Source organism: Fukomys damarensis, unplaced genomic scaffold (genome assembly GCF_012274545.1).
Source record: "Fukomys damarensis isolate Sample0158 unplaced genomic scaffold, DMR_v1.0_HiC HiC_scaffold_15, whole genome shotgun sequence".
Taxonomy (NCBI): Eukaryota; Metazoa; Chordata; class Mammalia; order Rodentia; family Bathyergidae; genus Fukomys; species Fukomys damarensis.
In genome coordinates, this window is record NW_022900927.1 from 11,652,266 (window position 1) to 11,678,061 (window position 25,796).

The 25,796-nt window shown below is 37.4% G+C and overlaps 1 protein-coding gene across 7 annotated transcripts in view; it reads right to left on the reverse strand.

The window, feature by feature from the left end:
- LOC104873989 (periphilin-1) overlaps positions 1-25,796 on the reverse strand; it is a 282,429-nt gene that overhangs the window by 68,180 nt on the left and 188,453 nt on the right. For 5 of the 7 annotated variants that reach the window (XM_010640942.2, XM_010640938.3, XM_010640937.2 and 2 more), the window contains 2 exons: positions 19,780-20,007; positions 17,349-17,410 (listed from right to left, as the gene is read on the reverse strand). In XM_010640942.2, the coding sequence (XP_010639244.1) occupies positions 17,349-17,410; positions 19,780-20,007 (290 nt within the window). The remainder of the gene's footprint in view (positions 1-17,348; positions 17,411-19,779; positions 20,008-25,796) is intronic. The other 2 variants (XM_010640940.3, XM_010640939.2) reach the window with 1 other exon arrangement.

Genomic DNA, 25,796 nt, shown 5'->3' on the forward strand with positions numbered 1-25,796 from the left:
AGAAAAAAACACACACACACACACACACACACACACACACACACAAATCAATAAATCTAAGAGTTGGTTTTCTGAAAGAATAAATACAATCAATAAACCCTTAGCCAACCTTGTAAAAAAAAAAGGAAAGAAAAGGCTCACATCCATGCAATTTGGAACGAGAAAGTTGAATTCACAACAGATCCAGAAGAAATCCAGAGGATCATCAATACCTACTTCAAGAAACTGTACTCTAATAAAATGGAAAGTACAGAAGAAATGGACAGATTTCTTAAGAATTAACAAAGCTGAATGAAGATTAAAAAAATTCCAAACACCCCAATTGATTGTAGTTGAAGTTTACCAATGAAGAACAGCCCAGGCCCCGATGGCTTCACTGCTGAATACTACAAGACATTCAGAGAAGAACTACTGCCACTACTCTTAAACTTTTCATTGAAATTGAAAGGGAAGTAGGCAAGGGATTTAGCTCAGTGTTTCCAGGGCCTGCCTCACAAGCACAAGGGCCCGAGTTTGAACGCTGGTACCAAAAAAAAGAAAGGGAAGCAATACTTCCAAATTCATTGCTGGAAGCTAGTGTTACTTTGATTCCCAAACCAGGGAAAAACCCAACCAAAAAGGAGAACTACAGGCCATTCTCCTTAATGAACACAGATGAAAAAATCCTTAATAAGATACGGCAAACAGAATACAGAGGGTTAGCAAGAAGATCATACACCCTGGCCAAGTCGGATTTACTCCAAGGATGGAAGGATGGTTCAACATACGTAAATCAATAAATGTAACACTATAACAGAGTCAAGGACAAAAACCATATGATCCTTTCAATATATGAAGAAAAAAGCATTTGACAAAATTCAACACCCATTCATGCTAAAAACACCACAGAATATTGGAATAGATGGTCTTTATCTCAACTTGATAAAGGCTATCTACGAAAAACCAACGGCCAACATCATATTAAATGGCCAAAAACTGAAAACCTTCAGACTAAAATCAGGAACAAGACAAGGATGTCCACTATCACCACTCCTGTTCAATACAGTTCTGGAAACATAGCCACAGCAATTGGACAAGAGAAAGAAATTAAAGCAATAAAGAGGAAAGGAAGAACTGTCATTATTTGCTGATGATATGATACTCTACAGAGAAGACCCAAAAAGCTCTGTCAAAAGACTTCTAGACTTAATTGACACTTTCAGCAGAGTAGATGGATTCATATGAGGTCAACACTCAAACATTAATAGCTTTCTTTCACAAAAATAACAGACTCACTGAGAGAGAAATTAGGGAAACAATTCCTTTCACAATAGCATCCCCCAAAAAATGAAGTATCTAGGAATCAGTCTAAAGAAAGAAGCAAAAGACTCTACACTGAAAACAACGACACACTGAAAAAAGAGATGGAAGAGGATACAAGTAAATGGAAAGATATGCCCTGCTCCTGGGTAGGAAGAATCAACATAGTGAAATGGCCATACTACTAAAACTGCTACAGACATTCAATGCAATTCCGATTGAAATCCCAACTGTATATTTCACAGAACTAGAGAAAATAATCCAAAAATTCATTTGGAACTAAAAGAGACCTAGAATAGCAAAAGCAATTCTAGGCAACAGAGACATGGCAGGGGGTATCACAACCCGTAACTTGAAACTATGCTACAAAGCCACTATGATAAAAACATGGTACTGGCAAAGAAAAAGACCTGAGGATTAGTGGAACAGATTAGAAGATACAGAAACAACTCCAGATGTACTCAGCTTTGACAAAGGAGCCAACCATCCTAAGTGGAGGAAAGATAGCTTCTTTAATAAAATGTGTTAGAAAAACTGGATTTCGGGCTGGGGATTTAGCTCAGTGGTTCCACTGCCTACCTTGTAAGCGTAAGGACCTGAGTTCGATCCCCAGTACCAAAAAAAGAAAAGAAAAGAAAAACTGGATTTCAACCTGCCAAAGTTTAAAAGTAGACCCTCATCTTTCACCATGCACTAAACAAAAATCTAAGTGGATTAAAGGTCTAAATATTAAAACAGAAACACTAAACTTGCTGGAAGATGAGTTAGGTAGAACTCTCAAAAGACATTGGCACAGGAAAAGACTTTATGAACAAATCCTCAGTAGCATGGGAACTAGCACAAAGAATCAACAACAAAAATCTCATCTTATTAAAAAGCTTCTGCACTGCAAGAGAAACCACCAACAGAGCAAAGAGACAATCTACAATGTGGGAAAAAATTTTTACCAGCTGCTCATCAGACAAAGGAGTACTATCTAGAATATGTAAAGAACTCAAAAAAATTAGGATCCCCAAATATGAAGACCCGATTCAAAGACAGGCATTTGAAATGAACTGACATTTCTCAGACAAAGAAGTAAAAGCAACAAATATATGAAAAGGTGTTCTGCATCACTGGTCATTTGAGAGATGCAGATGAAAACAACCCTGAGATTCCACCTCACCCCAGAAAGAATGGCTGCTATCACGAAATCAACCCAGAGTGCTGGAAGTACATGTGGGCGTGCTGATGCTGAAATAGATTTTTTTAAAAAATTCATACAGTGAGACTACAGAGTATATCCTATGGTAATGAACAGTGTAAATAATATAATGAACATCATAATAAAAATGAAGGGACTACTGAGAACTATCACAGTAAGTTTAAAAGAAATCAGATACAAGAGTATCTTGTTGGGCACAGTGATGGACACCTTCAATCACAAGTACCAGGGAGGCTAAGGCCAGCCTGGATAATATAGCAAACCCTGCCTCAAAATAAAAAATTAAAACATAGGGAAAAACATAGGGACTGGGGATGTAGCCCAGTGTGGTACAGTGCTTCCCTAGAAGTGTGAGGCCCTATGTTAATTATTAGGACCACAAAAAAGGGGGTAAAGTATCTCATGCAATTCCACTGACAGCAACCCTCCCACACAGCTTTGCCTCCCACATATTTTGGTGCTGCACTGCGGTCTGGGTCTGTTCCACCAAAGACTTGTGCACTAAACATACAGTCATTGGCTTAGCACTACGGGAAGACAGCAGAAACCTTTCAGTGGTCGGGAAGCTGTAGGCCAAAGTGGGAACTAGAACTACTGAGTACTTTTAGGATGACAAAGGCATGCTCTGGAAGGACTGTGAGACACTGTCATAGACCCTAGTGTCAGAGCCTTGGGAATGAGTTTCACTGCACCAGTCTCCCAACATGGTTCAAATCTGATTTTTCACAGTATATTAATATAACTGTGTAAAGTCAAAACTTTTCTGCTAGCTCTTCAGAGCCCAAGTCATTCAGCTGACAGTTAAGATTGCTTTTGAAGTCAAAAGTGTGGTTACTTTTAGAGAAGAACAACTTTGAGCAGGGGAGGAAGGACGTTTCTAGGATAAGTAATATTCTGTCTTAACCTAGACTGTGGTTATACTTAAAATGATCCTGTGAGCTATACATAAACCTTGACTTGTGTGGTTTTCTTGTAGAGTTTATTAGATGAAAAGTGCTTACTTACCTTACCGCTAAAACTGTGATATATAAAAATACAACTCTAGCATTTAACATGAGCTGAATAGAATGCCTTGAGTTCCCAATCTTTCCCCTTAGAATCACCTGATGGGCTTTTAAAAATTACTGCTGCCCAGGCCCCAAGTAAGATCAACTGAATCAGATCGCTAGGTATGGGACCCAGGCAAGTATTTTTTCAAATGGCTTACATATAATTCAAAGGATAGCCAGCAATGAGAACTGGTCAGTGTATCAGACAAGCTGCTATTATATTCAATCATAGGTTTTTCATTCCAGAGTCCCAAATTGGTACCTGGCCCCTGAGATTGCAAACTGCTTTCAAACAGTTGTAAGCAATGAAAAAAGTGAAAAGATTTCAGTTTTCAAATCTAAAGTTCTTTCTTCTGAAGCAGAACTTGTTGGGCTTACAAACCCAAATAGCAAAGACAGCTAGTACCAAACAGCAGCAGCTCTCATCTGGCACTCATTTACATTTATTATTTAAATACTATATACCAGGTATTTTTACTAGTAGTCAGGGACATTAACACTTTAGCTTAAATACATTAACTGTTTACTAGGAAAAATTGCAAGTACTTTTATGTACAACAACTGCATTCGGTATACTTATTAATACAATATAGTAACAAAGTGATCTTTTAAGTACTTTTACATCCTCAGCCTCTTCCTAAGAATATCCTTCCAAGTGAAACCTAGCATTTGAACACAAATTCTATCTTCCCTCAAGCTCCTGGGTAGTAAAAGTGCACACTAATAATCCCATTTCAAGGTCAAGTAGATGAGGTGTAGGATTTTTTTTTTTTTTCAATATTGGGGACTGAACTTAAGGGAGCTCTACTACGGAGCTACACCACTAGCAGGGAGTGGGGGCAGAGTCACTGTTTAGTTCAGACTGCTGGCCTTGAGCTCACTATGCAGTCCACGCTGGCCTCCCCCTTTTTTTCTTTTTTTTATCCGTTGAGCCACAAGTCTGTTTTGGTTTTTTGTTTCTTTGTTTTGAGAGACAGGGTCTCACTATGTAGTTGAGACCGACCTAGAACTCACTATGTAGACCAGGTTGGGCTCAAACTCACAGCGATCTTCCTGCCTCAGCCTCCCAAGTTCTGGGATTACAGGCCTGCGCCACCACCAGGAAGCTGCATAGTTCTTTCCTTACTTTCACATATAACAAACACATCTTGCCGATTTTTCCACTTACACACATTTATCAAAAGTTAGGGTTTTCTCCATCCCAATTCCCCTTCTGCAATTCAGATATTCTTAATTTCTTGTTCAACTCCAGTGTCATTTTTAAAGGCATCCTTATACTGAAGACAAACAATACTCTCACTAGGTTTCCTTAGCACCTATGCAGCGTGGTGGCACATGCCTGTAATCCCAAGACTCGGGAGGCTGAGGCAGGAAGATCGCTGTGAGTTCGAGCCCACCCTGGTCTACATAGTGAGTTCCAGGTCGGTCTCGACTACATAGTGAGACCCTGTCTCAAAAACCACAAAAAAAAAAAAAAAAAAAAAAAAAGATCCTCCTGCCTCAGTTTCCCAAGTGCTGGGAACACAGGTATGGACTGGCCAACAGCCCTTTTTTACTTTGATACAGTCTCACGAGGCTGCCCCTAGGGATTTGAATTTGTAATCCTCCTGTCTTGGCTTCCTAAATGCTGGGATCACATGCATGTACCACCAAGCCTGGAAAGGATTTTTCAATCCACTGGCCTCTAAGAAATAGTGGTACGGGTGAAGTCCAACAAAATTCTTACTGAAGTTCATACCATCCAACGGTACCCTAAATTACCAACTTCCTGGTAATGCTTTCATTGTCCCTAAAGATGACATCGCCCACGTTGCCACACATCTCATTCAAATTATGGTAAACTTTCAAAATTCAAGTGTGATACTGCGATTTTGCAATCCCTTGCCCATATCCTGTATGTTCACAAATACACTGAAGCCAACCACCTAATTCCTAACCCCTGCCATTTGCTATCCGGAAGTGCCCTTCATCAGAGTATTTTATTCCATTCATCATATCGTAATCACGACTTATCTTTAAGTTTTCTTACTCTTATCCATCTCCAAATCCTGGGTACTTTCAGTCTCCTTTATTTTCTAGGAATCCTGAATGTAGCCTCCCTCACTGCCCTGCCTGCTTAACTACTAAAAGTTTTCAATCCCTGCAATACTGATGATATATCAACTTAGTCAACCAAAAGCTGGAATTTCAAACTGTGATTTCGTTGATGATACCGCTGGACTGCCATATCCTACAGAAATTACTCAAACCTAGAAATTGGCCCCAGAACAGTGTCAGTCTCTTAATTTCCACTCTGCTTTCAACTGCACTCAATAATATTTTTACTTACTAATGCTAAGATCAATCTCTCATTTACCTCAATAGCTATTCCATATCTTCATTATTCTCCCAAAGCCCTCTAACCAGCCCAAAACCCTCCTGAATGTCTTCTCTTTCCTAAAAATGAGAAAGATAGCAGTCAACCAGCATGAACTGCCTCAAACACCATTCCTAGTTCCCTACTCCCAAATTACCTCCACTGAACCTCTTCCTGATTTCAACTTTCTTCTCTTTATATACGGCTTATCTCCTGTCAAAACCTGGCACTCTCATCAGTGGTCTTTATCATTTCATCAGTTTCCCCTTTTCTGACTTGTACCTTTAATGTCTCCCCTTTCAACCTACAGATATGCTCAAGTCACTAACCACATTAAGATAATAAAAACATCTCCTTTTAGCCATGTCTTTCTCTACTTTCCTGCTCAACTACATCTTAACAAGTTATCTACCCACGTGGAGCCTACTTTCATCTTGTTCACCCCTATACAACCAAATCTGAGTGATATCTTGAACTCTACACTTGAATATTTGGCTTCATTAGCCACTGGTGCATACATATGCACACAGTACTCAAGACTGAACTCAAGCAATGAGCTACATCTTCAGCCCTCTTTTTTTTTCAGATAGGGTTTCCTGTGTAGCCCACGCTGCTCTCAAACTTGTGATCCTTCTGCCTCAGCCTCTGGAATAGCTAGGATTGCATGGTATACCACCATGCCCTGCTCTCAATACTGCTTTAACATGCTCCCATAGCTTGAGCCATGGGTGTGGTACACACATGACCATCTCATCAGGTGGCTTGTATCAATGGTGGTAGAAGTGTTGCAGTCATGCATGGGATAGTCACACACATACACCCATGGTTCAGGCTGCCTGACAGCAAGGTATATGAAATACTGTACAGCCCCATTATGAACGTATTAAAAGGTGATTTTTTCATTACTTTCAGGGTTCTGACCTTAGCTCTCTGCTCTTGTCTGACATGTTCTCCTTACATCTTCTCCTCAATCTTAATTTTGAAGGCAGCCGCCTTCCTGGAAATCATTCCTTCTATATTGTTAATATTAAATAATGGAATTATTGCACACACTAAACAAACCCAAAAAGCTGCATAGTTCTTTCCTTACTTTCACATATAACAAACACATCTTGCCGATTTTTCCACTTACACACATTTATCAAAAGTTAGGGTTTTCTGCATCCCAATTCCCCTTCTCCAATTCAGATATTCTTAATTTCTTGTTCATCTCCAGTGTCATTTTTAAAGGCACTGAAGACAAACAATACTCTCACTAGGTTTCCTTAGCACCCTTTCCCATACCAGGTTCAAATTTCTAAGACATCTTATAATTCAACAATAAAACTCAGCCTTTTTTTTTTTTTTAGAATTTCAATTCACAACTCCTCAGCTCATTTGGAATCACCTATTAATACTGCTCCACACCATGTTTTATGCAGCTGTGCTCATCTTCCCTGTACAGGAGTGTGCTCTTCATGGTTCATTTTGTGGTTAACTCTTCAGCTTCAAGTTCTGCTCATATTTTCAGCTCTAAGAAGAAACTTCTACAATCACAGCACTGGTAAACGTTCCCATGTCCCTACAGCACTTTACACAACTTGAGCATGCATATTGTCTGCTTGTGCATGTATTTCACTCACTAGATAATAAAATGATATAAACACAGTGCCCTATATATAGTACACAATCAGTAAATACCTGTACCACTGAACTAAATGAATAAAAGTTTTCTAGTATTACTGTCAAATAATATATCATCAAACAAGGTAAACATCACTATAATTAAAGGTAGAACCTCTCTTTTTAAAATATCAGTAAGTATGAAAACGCTGAATTAGGTAAGAAAAACTTCTAAATCAAACATAGGAAGGAAAAAAGAAAAACAACCAACATGTAAAAATAATATATTCTGGATACTTAGTGACAATCTTGCTTCGTATTTTTTAAACATTACACAAACACTCCTGCCTCATAACAGAGCAACAGAGGAAAAGAGGACCGTTAAAAACAAATTCACTTTGTAAATCAATTATCCTTGGTAAAACATAGCATGGTCCTTAAAATAAAACAAAAAATCCTAATATATTCTAAATTTTATATAAAAGGTGTTTTGACTGAATGGATATCATTCTGTAAATACAAAAGCAAAATAAGAAGCGATGACACACTTGAAATGTAGGTAAATAATCAGAATCTTGGACCGGGGATTTAGCTCAGTGGTTCTGCTGACTGTCTCCCAAGAGCAAGGACCCGAGTTCGATCCCCGGTACCAAAAAAACCAGGCTGTATTAAATATGAAAGTCATAACTTCTGGAGTTAGGCAGAAGGGTAATGACAGAAAACTTGCTACATTATCTTGCCTCTTGCTAATTGTTAATCTAGTTGCCTCCCATGATTCCACACCCCCATTAGAATAATATGAATCACTAAAGCACATGTGCTAGATTTATACACTACATAATGCCCTACACTATGAAACCCACAAAACAGAAGAACATGAAAAGAATAGCAAAATTATAAATTTCCACTTGCGACAGACCTATGGAATATGAAAGCAAGGTGCCCGTGTAGTGGCCAGCAGTGCCACACTACAAATGGAAGGTACCAGAGGAGAAAGGAGAACTATGTACAGGAGTCAAGATTAACTATCTACAGGCTAGGGATTTCAGCTCAGTGGTTCTGCTGTCTGCCTTGCAAGCACAAGGTCCTGAGTTTGAACCCCAGTACCAAAAAAAAAAGACAACTACATACAAGAACATGAGCAAATAAATATGCTGCTGACACTGGTGTCAGTTCTGAGGTTTGCTTTTACATATAAGCTCATAAATTAGACTGTTAATGGTTTCATGGATGCTAGTAGAAGACAAAGAACCCTGGCTTAGAGACAAGTAAGTTTATCACTCACAATACAGCAAGTACAAGCAAATACTAGCGTACCTGCAGCAGTTCTCCCTGCTCACAAATCCCAAAAGGACAGGGTAATACAAGGGTACACAGTGCTCCAGAAGCAGTGGGCTTGGTCACTTTTTGGGAAACAATGAATTTGGAGAACCCACCATATTGACACCATGCAATAAACAAGCCTACTAACTGACAAAGAGGGCGACACCTCTTCATCCTTGAAGATCACTCACTGCAACCAACACTCTGAGAATGAACAGTTGGGCTATGCATATCTTGGCAAGATATTTAGGAGAGTAAAAAGATATGCAGAGCTCTCTTTCGTCCAAAGAGGAAGGTCTTTCCCCACAACTCAGAGCCAGATTTCTCTATGACAGAAAAAGACAAAAAAAAATATGAAACAGAAAAAATATTGTGATGAGTTTATGCTTGTCAATACAGAATGGTTGGGTTCAAAAAAACATTCTCCATTACAAAGACCCTGTGCTCTTTTGAAAAGTAGCTAATTTTAGAACTAAGGCAGAGACAGCCTAAGAGACTAAAACATCTTCTTTGTTTTCTTTTGTTTTGTTTTTGTTTTTGATGGTACCAGGGACTAAAACATCTTTGAGAAAAATGAGCACAGAAAGACACAGATCTGCCAAAATAACACAGACCAGCTTGGTCTGGCAGTAGATTCACAGATATGACATGAAAAGCGTAAGACACAACAACAAAAAACAGATCTAACAGACCTCAACATTACTATTATTTTGCTGGAAAGAACATGATTGATAAAGGCGAAAGAGGGCTGGGGATTTGGCTCAGTGGTTACGTCGCCTGCCTCGCAAGCACAAGGGCCCGAGTTCAGTCCCCGGCACCAAAATTAATTAATTAATTAAAGGCAAAAGAATGGGCAAAATATGTGCAAGTCATACTAAACCATAAATATTTAATATCAAGAGTATAAAACAAAATAAAATAAAATCAATAAACAAAAGAGAATTCAAAATTGGGCAAAAAACTTGAAGAGACATTTCTCCAAAGATACACAACCGTCAACAAGCAAAAGAAATGATACTCATCACCAATAAAGGAATAAAGGCAGACTATAGTACCTGAAAAAGTAAGAGAGCCCTGAAAATAAGCCCTACTGCAGATGTTTGTGCAAAAGTCAATATAACACTTAAGTCTTGTTTTGGGGAAAATATGGTACTGTAGTATAATCACACTGAGAGTTAGAATTTCAACATATAAACTTTGGGAAACACAAACATGTCCAAACAATACTGATAATTCAGGTAAGGAAGACATGCATGCTAAAAGGAGTGAGTTAAAATGGAATAGGGAACAGTATAAATATTTAATTTCAAATAACATCCTAGTGAAAAAACTTTGCAGACTAATAAAGTCACCACCAATAAGGGAACAAATCAACAGTATGTTCAGCCTACAAAGAAACAAAATCACACAGAGTGGTGTACACCTGTAATCCCAGTACCCTAGAAGACCAAGGGAAGAGAATTAAAATTCAAGCCCAAGGGGTGCCTGGCAACCACAATGTCCTGAGTTCAATCCCTGATATGGTGGGAAAAGAAAAAAATTTCAAGCCAGCCTGGGGAACTAGTGAAAATAAAAAATAAAAATAAAAAGGGGTGAGGAAGTAGTGTGAAGGTCCTGCATTCAAAACCCAGTACCGAAAAATATATTCAGGAATTATCGTGACAGTAATGTATAACTAACCTACATGTAATCACAAAGAAACACCAAACTATACAGAGAAACGTTCTGTCGAGTATTCATCTTGCCAAAAATAATAGGCCAAAAATTCAAGAAAAGAAAAAAGAGCTGTTGCAGGCTTATGTATACAAAAATGTGATTCATGAGACCAAATTAGAAATCTTTCTGGAACATGACTACAGCCACTGGAGACACTAAAAGGGACTCATGACTCACGACTCACTGAGGGTTTTTGAATTGTTGTTGTAATTATTCTACAAATTTAAAATGTATTTCAAACATTCTCATCCTTTCCTCTCACAGTACATAGAATCATTACCTATGTCTCACTGACAAAACCAGAATTAATGACTAGCACACGGTTTTCCTAAATGCTCAGAATATTACTAATAAACACCACTCTTTGCGTGGCTGCAGTCACTGCAGTCAGTTTTTTCTAAACCAACAGCTACTTTCTATTTGAATACTCTTTTTTTTTCTTTTATTGAGTTTATTGGTACATTTTAGGTATACAGTAAGTTACATTCATCACTGCGATCTTGTACCTTTATATGACAGGTGGTCTTGGTTCTCATTCTTTCCCCTTGTCCCCGCCCTCCCTTTTTAAAGTAGGAAATCTTCCAAGAGCCCACAGGATAGAGAGAATGGTGTACAGACAGCCAGAGAGACCTCAGGCAGTAAAGTACAGCTTCTGTGGGAAAGCAGAAGCTTAAGTGCTTCTGATGACACCTTGCTGCCACAAGAAGATGCAGCAGAGGGAGCACAGCTTCAGTATTTGCTATCCCATGCTCTGCTTTCTCTTCGCAAAAACTCTATTTGCCTACCATCACCAATTCATCTTAAATATGATACATTAAGGTAGAAATTTTAGTCCCAGAGGTCAGAAGAGCACTGACATTTGATAATCAGGCACACAAGAAATACTGAACATAGGACTCAACATACAATACAGAATAAACTCTATGACCTTAAACAGAGACTGTTACCTGTTTTTATGGCACAACACAGTTCAGAAAACTGGTCAAATAATGAACTATTACAACCAAAGGACTTAAAGGGTAGAATGAAAGGACGAGAAACATTCTCCGAGTTCAACATTAGAATGTACTACTGTACTATGTCAAAATCACTCCATTAGAATCATGGATATTTACAGCAGCATATTTAAGGGAAATTACAAAAACCTACTCACATTAGTAAATCAAAAGGAAAAGTGACTAACCAAGATAAAAGCTCACATGTTGTAAGATTTTTTTGACAAGGCAAACTAACATCTATTAAAACTTAAAAATCATGGACTAGGGATTTAGCTCAGAGGTTCTGCTGCCTGCCTCACAAGCACAATGTCCCGGGTTTGATCCCCAATACAAAAACAAACAAACAAACAAACAAACAAAAAAACCTTGGAACCCATTTCACTCAGAAATTCTGTTTTGGGGACTGGGAATTTAGCTCAGTTGTTCTGGAGTCTACCTTGCAATCACAAGGGCCCGAATTTGATCTGTGGTACCAAACAAACAAACACACGTTTTTTTCCCAGCACTGAATACACTGAGGCAGAAGGATTGCTTCAAGTTTAACGCCAGCCTGGGATACATAATGGGTTCAAGACCAACCAAAACTGCACGGTGAGACCATTTAAAAAAAGAAAAAAAAAATCTGCTTTTCTCAATTATTCCATAAAAAAACAAAACACTGATTCATAGAGATACTATATATTAGGATTCGCTGTAGCACTGTTTTCTAATGTACACAGTGTCTAGTGAAATTTGACATGTATGCTCACTATGTGACACATATACACTTTTGCTTGACCTCTCCAAAGAATTAATTCAAGCTAAATCAAAGTATCTGCACCAGCAATTAGATGAAAAGAGCCACATAGGACAAATACATAAAATCTTATTAGCAATGATGAAAATTCCAATTTATGAATATGAAGACTACAGAAAGAGCACATAAAAAGATGTTAAAAAAATATAATCTGATTGCAAACATATAAAATTCTACATGTCAACACAACAAGCTCCGCACAAAAAATAAATAAATAAAAGTGATGGAGAACAGGCTGGCTATGTCGGTATACATCTATCATCCCAGCTACTCCAGAGGGCAAAGGCAAGAGAATCACAAGTTCCAGATCAGCCTAGACAACTTCGTTAGACCCTGTTTCAAAAGGCTACTGTGAGAATTATTAAAAAAAAATATATATATATCAACAAATCAGAGTTGCATTTCTGAAAGAATAAATAAAATCGATAAAGCCTTAGGAATCTTTTCAAAACAAAGGAGTCTCAAATCCATGCAATTAGAAAGGAAAAGGGCAAAGTCACACCAGATCCAGCAGAAATAGAGGATTATCAACATCTACAATGAGAACCTGTACTCTAATAAAATGGAAAACACAGAAGAAATGGACAGCCGGGCGTGGTGGTGCACTCCTGTAATGCCAGCACTACTCGGGAAGCTGAGGCAGGAGGATCACTGTGAGTTCAAGACCAGCCTGGGCTACATAGTGAGTTCCAGGTCAGTCCCAACTACATAGTGAGACCCTGTCTCAAAAAAATAAAACATAAAAATAAAGAAAGAAAAGAAATGGGCAGATTCCTAGATACATATGAATTACCAAAGCTGAATGAAAAAGACATAAGTCTCAATACCTCGATTACAGTAAGTGAACTGAAAACATAATTAAAAATGTATCAACAGCTAAAAAAAAAGAACAAGTTTCTGATGGCTTCACTAAATTCTACAAAGCACACAGAGAAGAATTATTGCCACTACTCTTTAAACTCTTCAACAAAATTGAAAGGGAAGCAATGCTTCCACGTGCATTCCTGGAAGCAAGGGTTACTTTGATTCCAAACGCAGACAAAGACCCTACGAAAAAAGAGAACTAACTGCAGGTCAATCTCCCTAATGAACATAGATGCAAAAATCCTCAATAAGATATTGGTAAACAGAATAAAGAAGATCATCAAGAAGATACACCCTGGTCAAGTCGGATTTATCCTAGGGATGCAAGGATGCTTTAACATATGTAAATCAATAAATGTAACACTACTTTAACAGAGTCAAGGACAAAAACCACATGATTTCTCAACAGATGAGGAAAAAGTATTCAACAAAATCCAACATTCATGATAAAAACCCTGCAGAAAATTCGAACAGTCTTTATCACAACCTGATGAAGGCTAGCTATAAAAAACCAACAGCCAACATCATACTAAATGGCCAAAAACTGAAAACCTTCACACTAAAATCAGAAACAAGACAATGATATCCACTATCACCATGCTGTTCCATATAGATCTGGAAACATTAGCCACAGCAATTGGACAACAGAAAGAAATTAAAGCAACTATGTAGCAAACTATGCTACAAAGCCACTGTGATAAAAACAACATGGTACTGGCAAAAAAAAAAAGACCTGAGGATTAGTGAAATAGATTGGAAGATACAGAAACAACCCCAGACATACTCAGCTACCTCATCATTGATAAATGAGCCAACCATCCTCGCAAGAGGAAATGTACCCTCTTCAATAAATGGTAGTCAAAAAACTGGATTTCAACCTGCCTAAGAATAAAACTAAAATAAAACTCTATCTTACACCATGCACTAAATTCCAAGTGAATTAAAGATAAAATATTACAACAGAAACACTAAACTTCCTGGAAGATAAGTTAGGCAGAACTCTTGAAGACAATGGCATAGGAAAAGACTTTACAAACAAATCCTGGGTAGCACAAAAACAAGAACTTGCAAAAAAATCAACAACTGGGATCTCATCTTATTAAAAAGCTTCTGCACTGCAAGAAACCACCAACAGAGCAAAGAGACAATCTACAATGTGGGAAAAAAATTTTATCAGATGTTCCTTAGACAAAGGTCTACTATCTACAATATATAAAACTCAAAATAAATCATAACCCCGAAATGTAAAGACCCGATTCAAAAGTAGGCATCTGCAATGAACAGACATTTCTCAGACAAACAAGTAAAAGCAGTAAATAAATATATGAAAAACTGTTGAAAATCAGTAATCATTCAAGAGATGCAGATGAAAACAACCCTGAGAGTCCACCGTACCCCAGACAGAATGGCTGCTATCAATAAAAATCAAGCAGTAACAAATGCTGGTGGTGCTGTGAGGAGAAAGGGGCCCTTCTCCAATGTTGGTGGGAGTCCAGACTGGTGCAACCACGGCAAAAATCAATATAGAGATATCTCAAACAACTAGGATTAGAGGTCTCATTTGACCCAGCTATCCCCCTGCTGGATATCTCTCTAAAACGATTAAAAGAATCATACCACAGCAATATATGCACACCATTTATACTGTCACAGTGTGTTAATAGCTAAAACTTAAAAACAGCCCAAGTGCCCATCAACTGGAGACTGGATAAAGTAGATGTGGTTTTTCTTTCCTTTTTTCACTGAGTTTACTGGTGCTTTTTAAGTATACAATACAGTTGCATTAATCACTGGGATCTTGTACCTTTACATGGCAGACATTGGTGATGTGGTTTTTGTATACAATAGAATACTACTCAGCCATAAAGAATGAGAAGCTAGGGCCAGGGATTTAGCTCAGTGGTCCCACTGCCTGCCTCACAAGCACAAGGTCCCGAGATCAATCCCCAATACCCCCCAAAAAAGGAATGAGCAACTAGAGACAATTATAGCTAAATAGATACACATTGAGGCCATATTCTTATAGCAATAGTTTGGTTTTTTTGGGTTTTTTTTTTTTTTTTTTACCAGGGATTGAACTCGGGTACTTGTGCATGCAAGGCAGGTGGTAGAATCACTGAGCCGAATCCCCAGCCCGAGGCCATATTCTTAATCACACTCTTAGGTGAAATAAATAGGTCACACATGTATAAACACAGATTCGTTTCTCTGGAGTGAAAAACTAAAGGTGCAAAAAAGGTTCAAATGTTATAACTGATAATGTGAAATAGGAAGAAAAGGTCTAAAGGAGTAGGGGCAATGGGACAGGTAAGGGAAAGGAAAGAAAAGAAAAGAAAAATAAGAAAAAGGAGAAAGTGGAAACAAAGTCTCTGTAAATAGGGAAGGGTAGAGGGGTGAAGGGAGAGCTTCGGAATGGGTAAAAATTAGAACCAAGATACATCACGTAAAGATCCGAGATCCTCATGATGAATGTAATTGCACTGTATACCTAAAAGGTACCAATAAACTTAATGGAAAATAAAATAAATAAAAAGGGGCTGTAGCTCAATGTGAAGGTTCTGCATTTGGTCCCAAGTACTGCCAAAACACAAGGGGAAAAAAATTTTCCACTGTAACCTCTACATCTTTACTTTTCTTGTCTTTCCTGCAAGAGCAAAGGTGTATCATGCTGAGCTGAAACAGCAATAGCAGGTGTCACTGTATTGTTCTGATTCTAACTTTATCTTTCAGTACAGCAAATGCTATCAGGTCAAAGAAATTAAATTTTCTTACATTCCCAGCTGGCTATAAGCTTTTTAAACTACTGAGTGTTCAATGTTCTCAAAGCCTGTTTCTCAGCATTTATTCTTTCTACTGCTTCTCTTGGTAGCCTGTTACGGGAACTGAATGTCAAACTGTAAGACCTAACTACCTATTAATGCTGAGCAGACTCCACGGTTGTCTACAGAGACAAGGGAACTATAGCCCAACTACTGAAGGGCTGCTCACTACCAGATAAAGGATTGGCTTGCTTCTTCTTGCTTGCTCCAAAAGGAAGTGAGCTCTTGACCCTGGAACCCACTGTATGCACAGCTACCGCCTGGACCTAACATAATAAATGCATTGCTGTGACCCAATGAATATATGAGTCCAGCTCTGGTACCTATGGTCTTGTGGCAGATACTGTCTTTCTCCACGTAAATGCATCCTCTAGGAATTTGGGCTTCTTTTCCCAGACAGCTTATAAAACATCATTAAAGGACTCCTTTAAAACTCCCAAAATGACTATTGTAGAGGCATTTTAAGAACAAATGACAAAACCAAGTTATCAGTAGGGCACAGTGACCCGGGCCTATACACACAGCACTCTGGGAGGCTGAGGCAGAGGACAGCAATCTGAGAGCAGCCCATACAACTTAGAGACTTAGTGAGTCCTTGTCTCAAATTAAAGAGTAAAGAAAGGGTTGGGATGTAGCTCAGTGTGATGGCCTGGGTTCAACCCAGTGCCAAAAATTGAGCAAACAAAAAGTTGGTCATCTGCCCATCACTTTTTTTTTTTAATAGGACTGTGGATTACATTCGAGAGTATTCTGCCATTGACCTACATGCCCAGCCCCTTTTTCTGGGACAGGTTCTCACAAAAACTGCCCAGGCTGGGCACAAACTTGCAATCAGTAGCCTCCTTGGACTACTGTGCTCAGCTCTGTTTGTAGCTTTTATCCACCAACTATTCTATCAGGTACCTTCTATGAGTGACCAAAGCTAACAAAGACTGAGGGCCTTTCAAAATGTTTTCTTTTAGTCATCAGAAGAAAGCAACTGAGAACATCACAGAATTTCACAAGGCCATCTGTTAAAGAAACACTTTATTTCTAATTCAGAAAATGTATATCTCATCCTTCATATGCCAAATCAAGCGTATTAACTTGCAAGAATGCATCAATACTTGAAATTATTTTAAAGTATGTTTCTGTATTGTCAATTTCAAAATGTGGATATACATAGAATATTAATTACCAGTTCCATTACAGTCACACACAAAAAAAGCTTGCTGCTTTCATAACTTGAAATCCTAATATTTTCAGCTATATGCCTGAGGGAAACACACATCACAGAGAGTAAAATATTAAAGTACTTCCACTTATTACTTTATCTTTTTTACCTGTAATCAGTCTGTCGACTTGCAGAATGATCATCTCTTGACCATCGATAGCCAGATTCATCCTGTAACATAACAAAGTTATTTAGACAGTTAAAATTTTTTGGATAAGCAGGATATATCCAGCATTACTATGGAGATCTATTTTTAAGGTCAAAAATTTTTAAAGGAAAACATACTTTTCTTCCAAATATTGCTACACCTCAAAGACAACAAGTTATCCATTGCAATAACCAACAGGAGATAATAAGTGAGAACCTGCAGTACCATCTACCTCTATTAAAATGCATTACTCACTTGATAGATTCATTACTCACTTGATAGATTCACTTGATACCAATATCAAGACAGTTAATGGCTACTGGAGAGCAAAGGCTTCAGTTAATTATTATTTCTACACCCATCACTTTCCAGGTTCTCTCATCAATTTTAAGATTTAAACTCAAAGAAGAAATTAGTTACTTTTTCCACTTTCCTACTTCAAGTTTTCTTTTCACACCTCTCTAAAAGCAATATAGTAAAGAACTATCACTGATAAGCTATATGGTGTACTATGCAGTACTAAATTTAACATAAATCAAACACATTTTGTCCTCTAAGATATATTTGCAAAGGTGCATAAAAGAACAGAATAGCAATCTATACCCAGTCACTTTAAAGTTATACAATGCAAAAATTATAACATGCAATTAATTTATAATCAGGAAAACTGACTGAAGAAGAAAAACTCATTTTCCTCTTTATCAACACATTCCTACTCTTAAGTAAAATTTATGTATCACTTTCCTTTTCAAAGTTAAATATAAACAAAAGGAAACAATTCAACAACTGTAATACAATGCCAGATCAAGTAAGTGGTTTGTTTTATGTAAATGGACCCCAGATGATAATTGTCAGGATAACAAATATGCTTGGTATTTTTTTTTTAAATGTTATACAAAGCATGAAGACAACAATAATGGTTTGGTTTTGTTTCATGGTGCTGGGGATTGAAATCAAAGCCTCCCACACATTTGGCAAGGGTTCTACCGCTCAACTACATTTCTAGCCCAGACAGACAAAACTTAAAAGGCCAATAGGAAACAACTGTGCCATTCTAGAAGCACTATTATGGTTCAGTTTTTCAGGGAAGAAAAAAAATATGCTCATAAAGTTTCAAAAACTAGTCCAAGGAATACACAACTCTTTGTACTAACGGTCACAAAAGACTATCACAAAAGGGGTTAACAAATGTTTATGCAACAATCAAATTGTTTCGCCCTGAATCTACCTGGAGAATGACTGATGGCAAAATCTAGAATTTCTAACACAGAAACAATGCACAGCATTAACTTTTCCACACCTGACCCCTCTTGGCAAAGGAACAGCATGACATTTAAGATCGGAACAATAACAAAAAAAATCAATTCTATGACAAGTAAGGAGATTATAACACTCCAAAGTTTAGGAACAAGCACAAAACACAATGAATAGTCTTTTGAGTGCTTTGGAATTGTCAAAGGTACTATTATGTAATAATAAGAGGACTGAGGTCCCATAAATACCCATCCTTGAAAATCTCTGACCTCTACTTCTTCAAGAGTACTCCATGGGGACTAATCCCATAGCCAGTGTGAGGTCAAATTTTATTGTAACAGTATTTAAATATGTACTGTTAATTACTATGTTACATACAGTACAAAAGGGGAAACAGAAAAGGCAAAAAAAGTTAAGAATACTCTAAAGATGCAAGCTAAAACATGAACTGTGTCCAAAATACTTTTAATCAAATTAATAAGAAATGAGGGCAACTTTACGAACTTCTAAATTATCAAGAGAAAAACTGTAAAAGTAATAATAGCAGCTAATATTTTTAAAGTGCTTACTATATGACATGAACAATAGTTTGAGTACATTATAATATGAGCTAGCAAAGACTTTAACAACTATAACAAAAATGAGATTATCAACAACCTTATCCCCTTTTATCTATATAGCATTTTATCATGAATATACAGTAATTGTAAATGGTTACATCCAGCACAAAATGGTAACCATATGCTCATCACTTTTTAAGTATCAAGGCAAGAGATTACAAAGCTCTGTAAACCCCTGCTCAATTTAAAAGATTAAAAAAAAAAGGCAGGCTAAGGTATAACAGTTTAGTAGTAGAGCACTTGCCTACCATTTGCAAAGCCTTTGGGTTGATCCCTAGCACTGAAGAAGGTAAGCTGCCTGGAAATACTGGCATTTTGAGCTGTCCAGAGTGCTTACCCACTTTGTCCAGTACTCCAAGATTCATGACTACAATCCCACTGGACAGCTCCAGCAGGATGTTCAACAGAGCATCAGCAGGAAATGTTTATTCAACAGCTTTTATGGCTGTCACAAACATTTTAATTACATGAATTTTAAACTTATCATAACGGTTAGTACACGGGGGAAATTTACATACTCCTCTGTGAGGTGGACCACTTCTTCGATCGTGAGAAAAACTGCGGCCCTGGTCATATTCTCGGTAACCAACATGACTGTAATATCTACTGTAGCTTCCTTCACCAGGTCTGTCTAGCAGTGGTGGTTTCTTTTCTAGCAGTGGTGGTTTCTTTTCTAGCAGTGGAGGTTTCTTTTCTAGCAGTGGTGGTTTCTTTGGCACAATATTAACTACTCTATGGTAGCCATCCTAAAACAGACAAAAAAAGAAATATATAAAAAAAATCACTAATTTCTCTAGTTAATTTTGGAAAGCTTTTTTTAAGTACAGGAAATCTTATCCTTAATCAAACAGGATAAATATGTAAAGAAACAAAAATGCATTAATGAAATAACATGAATAACTAATAGTAAAGTCTTTATGAGGATTAAAGGAAACAAAACTATTTAATGAAGCCAAGCATTCAAAATAACAAGGAGCAATGCCAAAATATAAATAAATAAAACAAAACATTACATTTTCATAAGAAAATAAACTCCAGAGAGTTAGGATGTTATAACTCTATTTCTAGTTTCCTAAGAAATGCAGAAATAAAACCATGAAAGATAGCACATATGTTTGATGTACTGGATTCAAACTATTCTACTTAGAAGTACAAGGTTTTTATATATAAGCAACATCAAGCAAGGAGATGATGCTGAGCTAGTGTCCTTGGTCTCTCTAGAGGGAGACTGGAGACCCCAGAGAGCTCCAACTTTTAAAGACAGAAAAGGAGACAGCTTGGGGGATGAAAAGTACTTTATTCCTTCTTGAATGCTGTTTGACAATTCTGTCTGTGGAATCAGGTTTCATACATTTCAAGACAGGCGGTCTGTCCTCACTAAACTTGTGATCCTTAGTTTACATTTCAACTCCTACATAAACACCACTGGCATTTTTGCATGTCTGGCCTCTGTTTACCAAGTTGCACATCCAAGAGAATACCTCTGACCCTATCCTTAACAGGTAGTACTGAGAAAGCAGGATACCATCATTTAGCCACTGAGTACACCGGTTTAGGTTTACTGTGAACAGTCCAGCTGTACTTTGTAAACCATTTCTTTCTCACTACCTGTGGAGTCATCAGGTCACAGGGTCTCTGAGTTTAAACAATGGTTACTGAGAGAACTAGGGAAACAGGTTTTTCTCTGCCAGTGATGTTTTACAGAAGAATTTCCTATCAACTATTGCTAAACTCTAATTCCTTTCACCAACTCCCACAAGCTAGAAATATCAAAAGGAAACATTTTGCTATTCCTTCAGCACAACTGAAGAGAACTTTTGGCTTACAAGTTTAGAAGCAAAATACAAAATTGTAACTAGTTTTTAAAGTAATACGCTCTTGATATCTTAACATTTCCACAACAGGATAGGTTTTCTGTGGAAGAACTTGGGGAACTGGACTGAGAAAGAACAGCTGTCTCCTTTTAGCAGCTAATGTAAAATAACTAACAAAGATCATCGCAGTAAGAATAGAGAGCTACAGAACACGTATCAGTAATCTGCTCTAGTGCACTCATGGTACTTTTAGTGATACTGGGTGAAATAAATTTGAAAGCTTGGTGTAAAACATGAGTAATATATCGCCTGACTTAATAACAATAAAAACTACACAAAAGGTAAAGCTGAACACTCATAGTTGTTTAACTTAATCTTAAAGTTCAGTTTCTCATATATAAAATAGGATTAATAATACTCTTGAGCTGGGGATTTAGCTCAGTGGTGCAGCCACCAGCCTCCCAAGCACAAGGTCCTGTGTTTGATCTCTGGTACCAAACAAAAAACAAAAAACAAAACCAAAATAATAATAATAACAACAATAATAAAAACCATAACATCCTTGAAGTTACTAGGAGGACTAAAGGAGACACAGAACATAAAGTGCTTAGCACAAGTCCTAGCACATGCAGGGCCCTCCAAAAATATATGCTACATCATTACCTTTGCAAGTCTATTTTTTAAAAAACTAAATTCCTCAAGGTGGTCCCTTAAATTGCTTCTTAGCATTAATCACAAAAGTATTGAAAGGTTTTTTAATTACTGCCTTACATTCAAATTTCCCAAGAGACTGGAAAATTTTCAATTATAAGGAAAAAACAAACTCAATATTTTATATCTATTTGAAAGCTTAAAACACCTGATTTTCCCCCGTGGGGATATAGAGTGACCATTTAGTAGTATATTCCATATTAAACGAGAGATAAGGGGCTGGGTGTGCAGCACAATGGCAGAGCACTTGCCTACCAATGCACAAGAGTCCTAGGTTCAATAATTAGTCAAGGAAAAAATAAATTGGAAGATATATTTTTAAAATTGTTAAGATACATTCTGCTTACATAAAAGATGATATACAAATAAATATATTGACACATTTTTTTCCCCAAAACTACCTTTCACAGAGATTTCAATTAAGTCTAAGTGAGTATGGAGCTTCTGCAAAATTGCTTTAAACCAAAGTAGGAAAAATAAAATTTTCACAAGCATTTCTAATTCCATATTAGTGATTCACAAAAGTAAAATAACTCTCCCAAAAGTAAAATAATTCTCCCAATTCCAACAAGCCATAAAAATTCATTCCAAATAACCTTAAATGATTGCTTGTGTATGCTTACTAGGAGGATTTATGAAATGTATGCTCGCCACAATGCTGTTCTAAATAAAGAGCTTATTACTTTACAAAGCAGCTTTTTCCTTTGTTCAACTGCTCAGTTACCTGCCCAGTTACCACAATCCTATTTCAAGACTGTATATGATAAAACTTTTGAAGAAATTAAATTTAAGTTGCATTTTATTTCTATACTTTCAAAACTGCCTTTATCAACCAGGCATGGTGGCACACATTGTAATCCAAGCACTCTTGGAGGTTCAGGAAGGATGATCCTAAATTCACACCAGCCCTGTGGAGACTCTGCTTCAGAAATCAAATAAAAAGTCTGGGGATGCAGCTCAGGGGACAGGCCCTGGGTTCAATCTTCAGCATCATTTACTAATTAATGAAAATATTTGGGTCATTGGTTAGCAAAAAAAAACAAAAACAAAATTCCCAATGACAGCTTTTATACCTACAATAAATATCAAATGGGCAGTTCCTGTATGTTTAAAAAACTTTAATGAGGGGTCAGGGATTTAGATCAGTGGTGCTGCTGCCTGCCTTGCAAGCGCAAGGACCTGAGTTTGATACCTGGTACCAGCAAAAAAAAAAAAACTTTAATGAGTACCACGCGGTTCTACTTTTGCTCTTTAGACATCTACTCTTAAAGAAAACTCGCAACTTACATGAAAAGATTTTAAGAAACAAAGATTTCAGATTTTTTCCTTTAGAAGCTTAAAGTTAAAAAAGAAAAAAAAAAAAGAATTCAAGCAGCACTTCCTATTACCTGCACTTTTCAGACCTGAATGAAAATATTCTTGAAATTCTTATACAAATCTTACACTGAGTTGTGAATATATCATTTTCCTTTCTAAATGGGCATATGGTATAGAGGCCACATTGTATACCTTCATTTTAGGAATACCCACTAAAATAATACCATTATAAGCAAGGGGAAAAAAGGAAAACCAAGACCTGGCATGTAAAGGTACAAGATCCCAGTAATGAATGTAAATGTACTGTCTACCTAGAATGTACCAATAAATTCGATTTAAAAGAAAAAAAAAAAGAAATACCATTATAATAACAAAAATTTGGAGGCTGAGGAAGTAGTTCAATGGGAAAGCCTTTGCCTAGCATGCTCAAGACTCTGGGTTCTATCTCCAATATCAGAAAGACATAAAACTAGATTAGAGGGCCGAGGATTTAGTTCAGTGGTTCTGCTGTCTGCCCTGTAAGCACAAGGACCCGAGTTTGATCTCTGATACAGGGGGGATGAGGGAAGAGAAGGACACTAGAATAGAAAAACTGAAAAGTCTTACATACAAACAAGAAATAAAAATTGTAAGAGTGTCTTTAAAAATTGTTAAGGAGACCTGGATATGGTGTCACACATCTGGTGGTCCAGCAGATGGAGAGTTTGAAGCCAACCTGAACAATCTGGTGATGACACCTTGTGGGCACGTAGGTAGGTAGAGACAGAATAGGGATGTGGCTCAGTGATAGGGCATTTACTTAGTGGTGTGCAAGGCCCAGGGTTTAACTCAAAGAGGTAAGAGAAGAAGGAAGAAAGGAACTCTAGGGAGCTGAAATCCCTATTATTTCAAAAGCAGGTATTTCAAATGAGAGGTTGAGATACAAATATCTCAATTCACCTCAATGAAAGCAGTTTCAATTGCTCTCTCTATATATATAAATAACACCTTGACTCATTTTAACAAAAAATATTTTACATTTAAAATCAGATTAATAAGCTCCCCTCTTTAAGCATCGTCCTCAGTTACACATAATGAAGTATTTACTTAATATATGTGCTGCCGAAGCAAGCACTTGAAGTATTTTTTTTACACTTGAAATTTACTTCAAAACAATCTGGAAAAGAAAGTGGTAGAGAGAGAGGCAAAATACATATGGCCTTGAGGAGATAATTGTTGCTCTGATGATGCGTTCTTTGGGAATGGTCATATTATCTATTTTTATATACTCAATACCATATTTTTCTCATACAAATCAAAATCAACTACATATGGCACTCACTGCCTAGCAGAGGGACTCAGCACGATGGCACATGCTGGCAGTCATGCAGTGACTCTGATCGCAATGACAGACGACACAACTGTGAGCCTGCAGAACTCTTAGTCTCACTGATGCCTCTACTCCCAGCACCCAGAACAGTACTTGACACAGCATGAGACCACACACACTCTACGCACCTTCCTTTGCTATCGAAATTGTATCTTACTTTTGTCATCACATTTTTTACTAGTAAAACCCCACATTAATGTGCTAAATAAAAAACAAACTACTTAGAGAGGTTGGTAGAGTTTTACTTTCACGAGCTGTGTGGTTTCCTCAACCTAATCCCTCTTATTTTATGAAAAGGATTTTTATTGTCATCCCTATTGGTTTAATTCACTCACTGATTTTTCAGTGAAATGCTAGTGTTTCTGAGCCAGGGATTTAGCTCAGTGGTACCTTGCCTGCCTTACAAGCGGGAGGTTGTTGCAAGTTCGATCCCCCAATACTAAAAAGAAAAAACCAAAAAGACAGACAGACATAGACAGATAGACAGAAAGACAGACTAGTGTTTCTGAATCAGCCATTCTAGTGGCTTCTAAGGACAATAAAGCACAATACCATTGGCACCGCCCCCCCAAAAAGCGAGGACATTATTATAAAACTTGGCCAAGAATTTACTGCATGTCCTTGAAAACAACTACAACAAAAAGAAAGTCAAAGCCTGGTGTGGCTAAGTGTGGTGGGGTACACCTGCAATCCTGATATTAGGGAGGCTGAGACAGGAGGATCACCGTGAATTCAAGGCCAGTGTGGGCGACATAGTAAGTGTGAAGTCAGCCTGAACAGATTCTAAAAATGGATTCCCAAAAAGGTTAATCCCCTTTACAGGGAGTGAACTTAATTGATTTCTCATCAGACAGGAGTCCACATCATCTGAGCATTGGCTGAGTTCAAGAAACAATCAGAGGCAAGGAAGGAGAATAAAAGAATTAAAATGTGTTGTGTACCTGTGGCTACACTCCACAGTGAATCCAGTCATTATGTACTGCAAATATGGACTAAGAAAGACATAAATAAGTATTTTTTCTTAAAAAAAAAAAAAAAAAAAAAGAACCCTACCAAGCCACATTGACACCCATGTTTATAACGGCACAGTTTGTAATAGCTAAAATTTGGAAACAACCCAATTGGCCATCAATAGGAGACTGGATAAAGAAAATGTTGTTTTAATTTTTTTTTTTCTAAAGTGAAGTTCTTCTCAGCCATAAAGAATGAGAATCTAGAGACATTTATAGCTAAATTGATGCACATTGAGGTGACACACTTAGGTGAAACAAATAGGGCACATATGTGTAAATACTGAATAGTTTCTCTAGTGTGAGAAACTGAT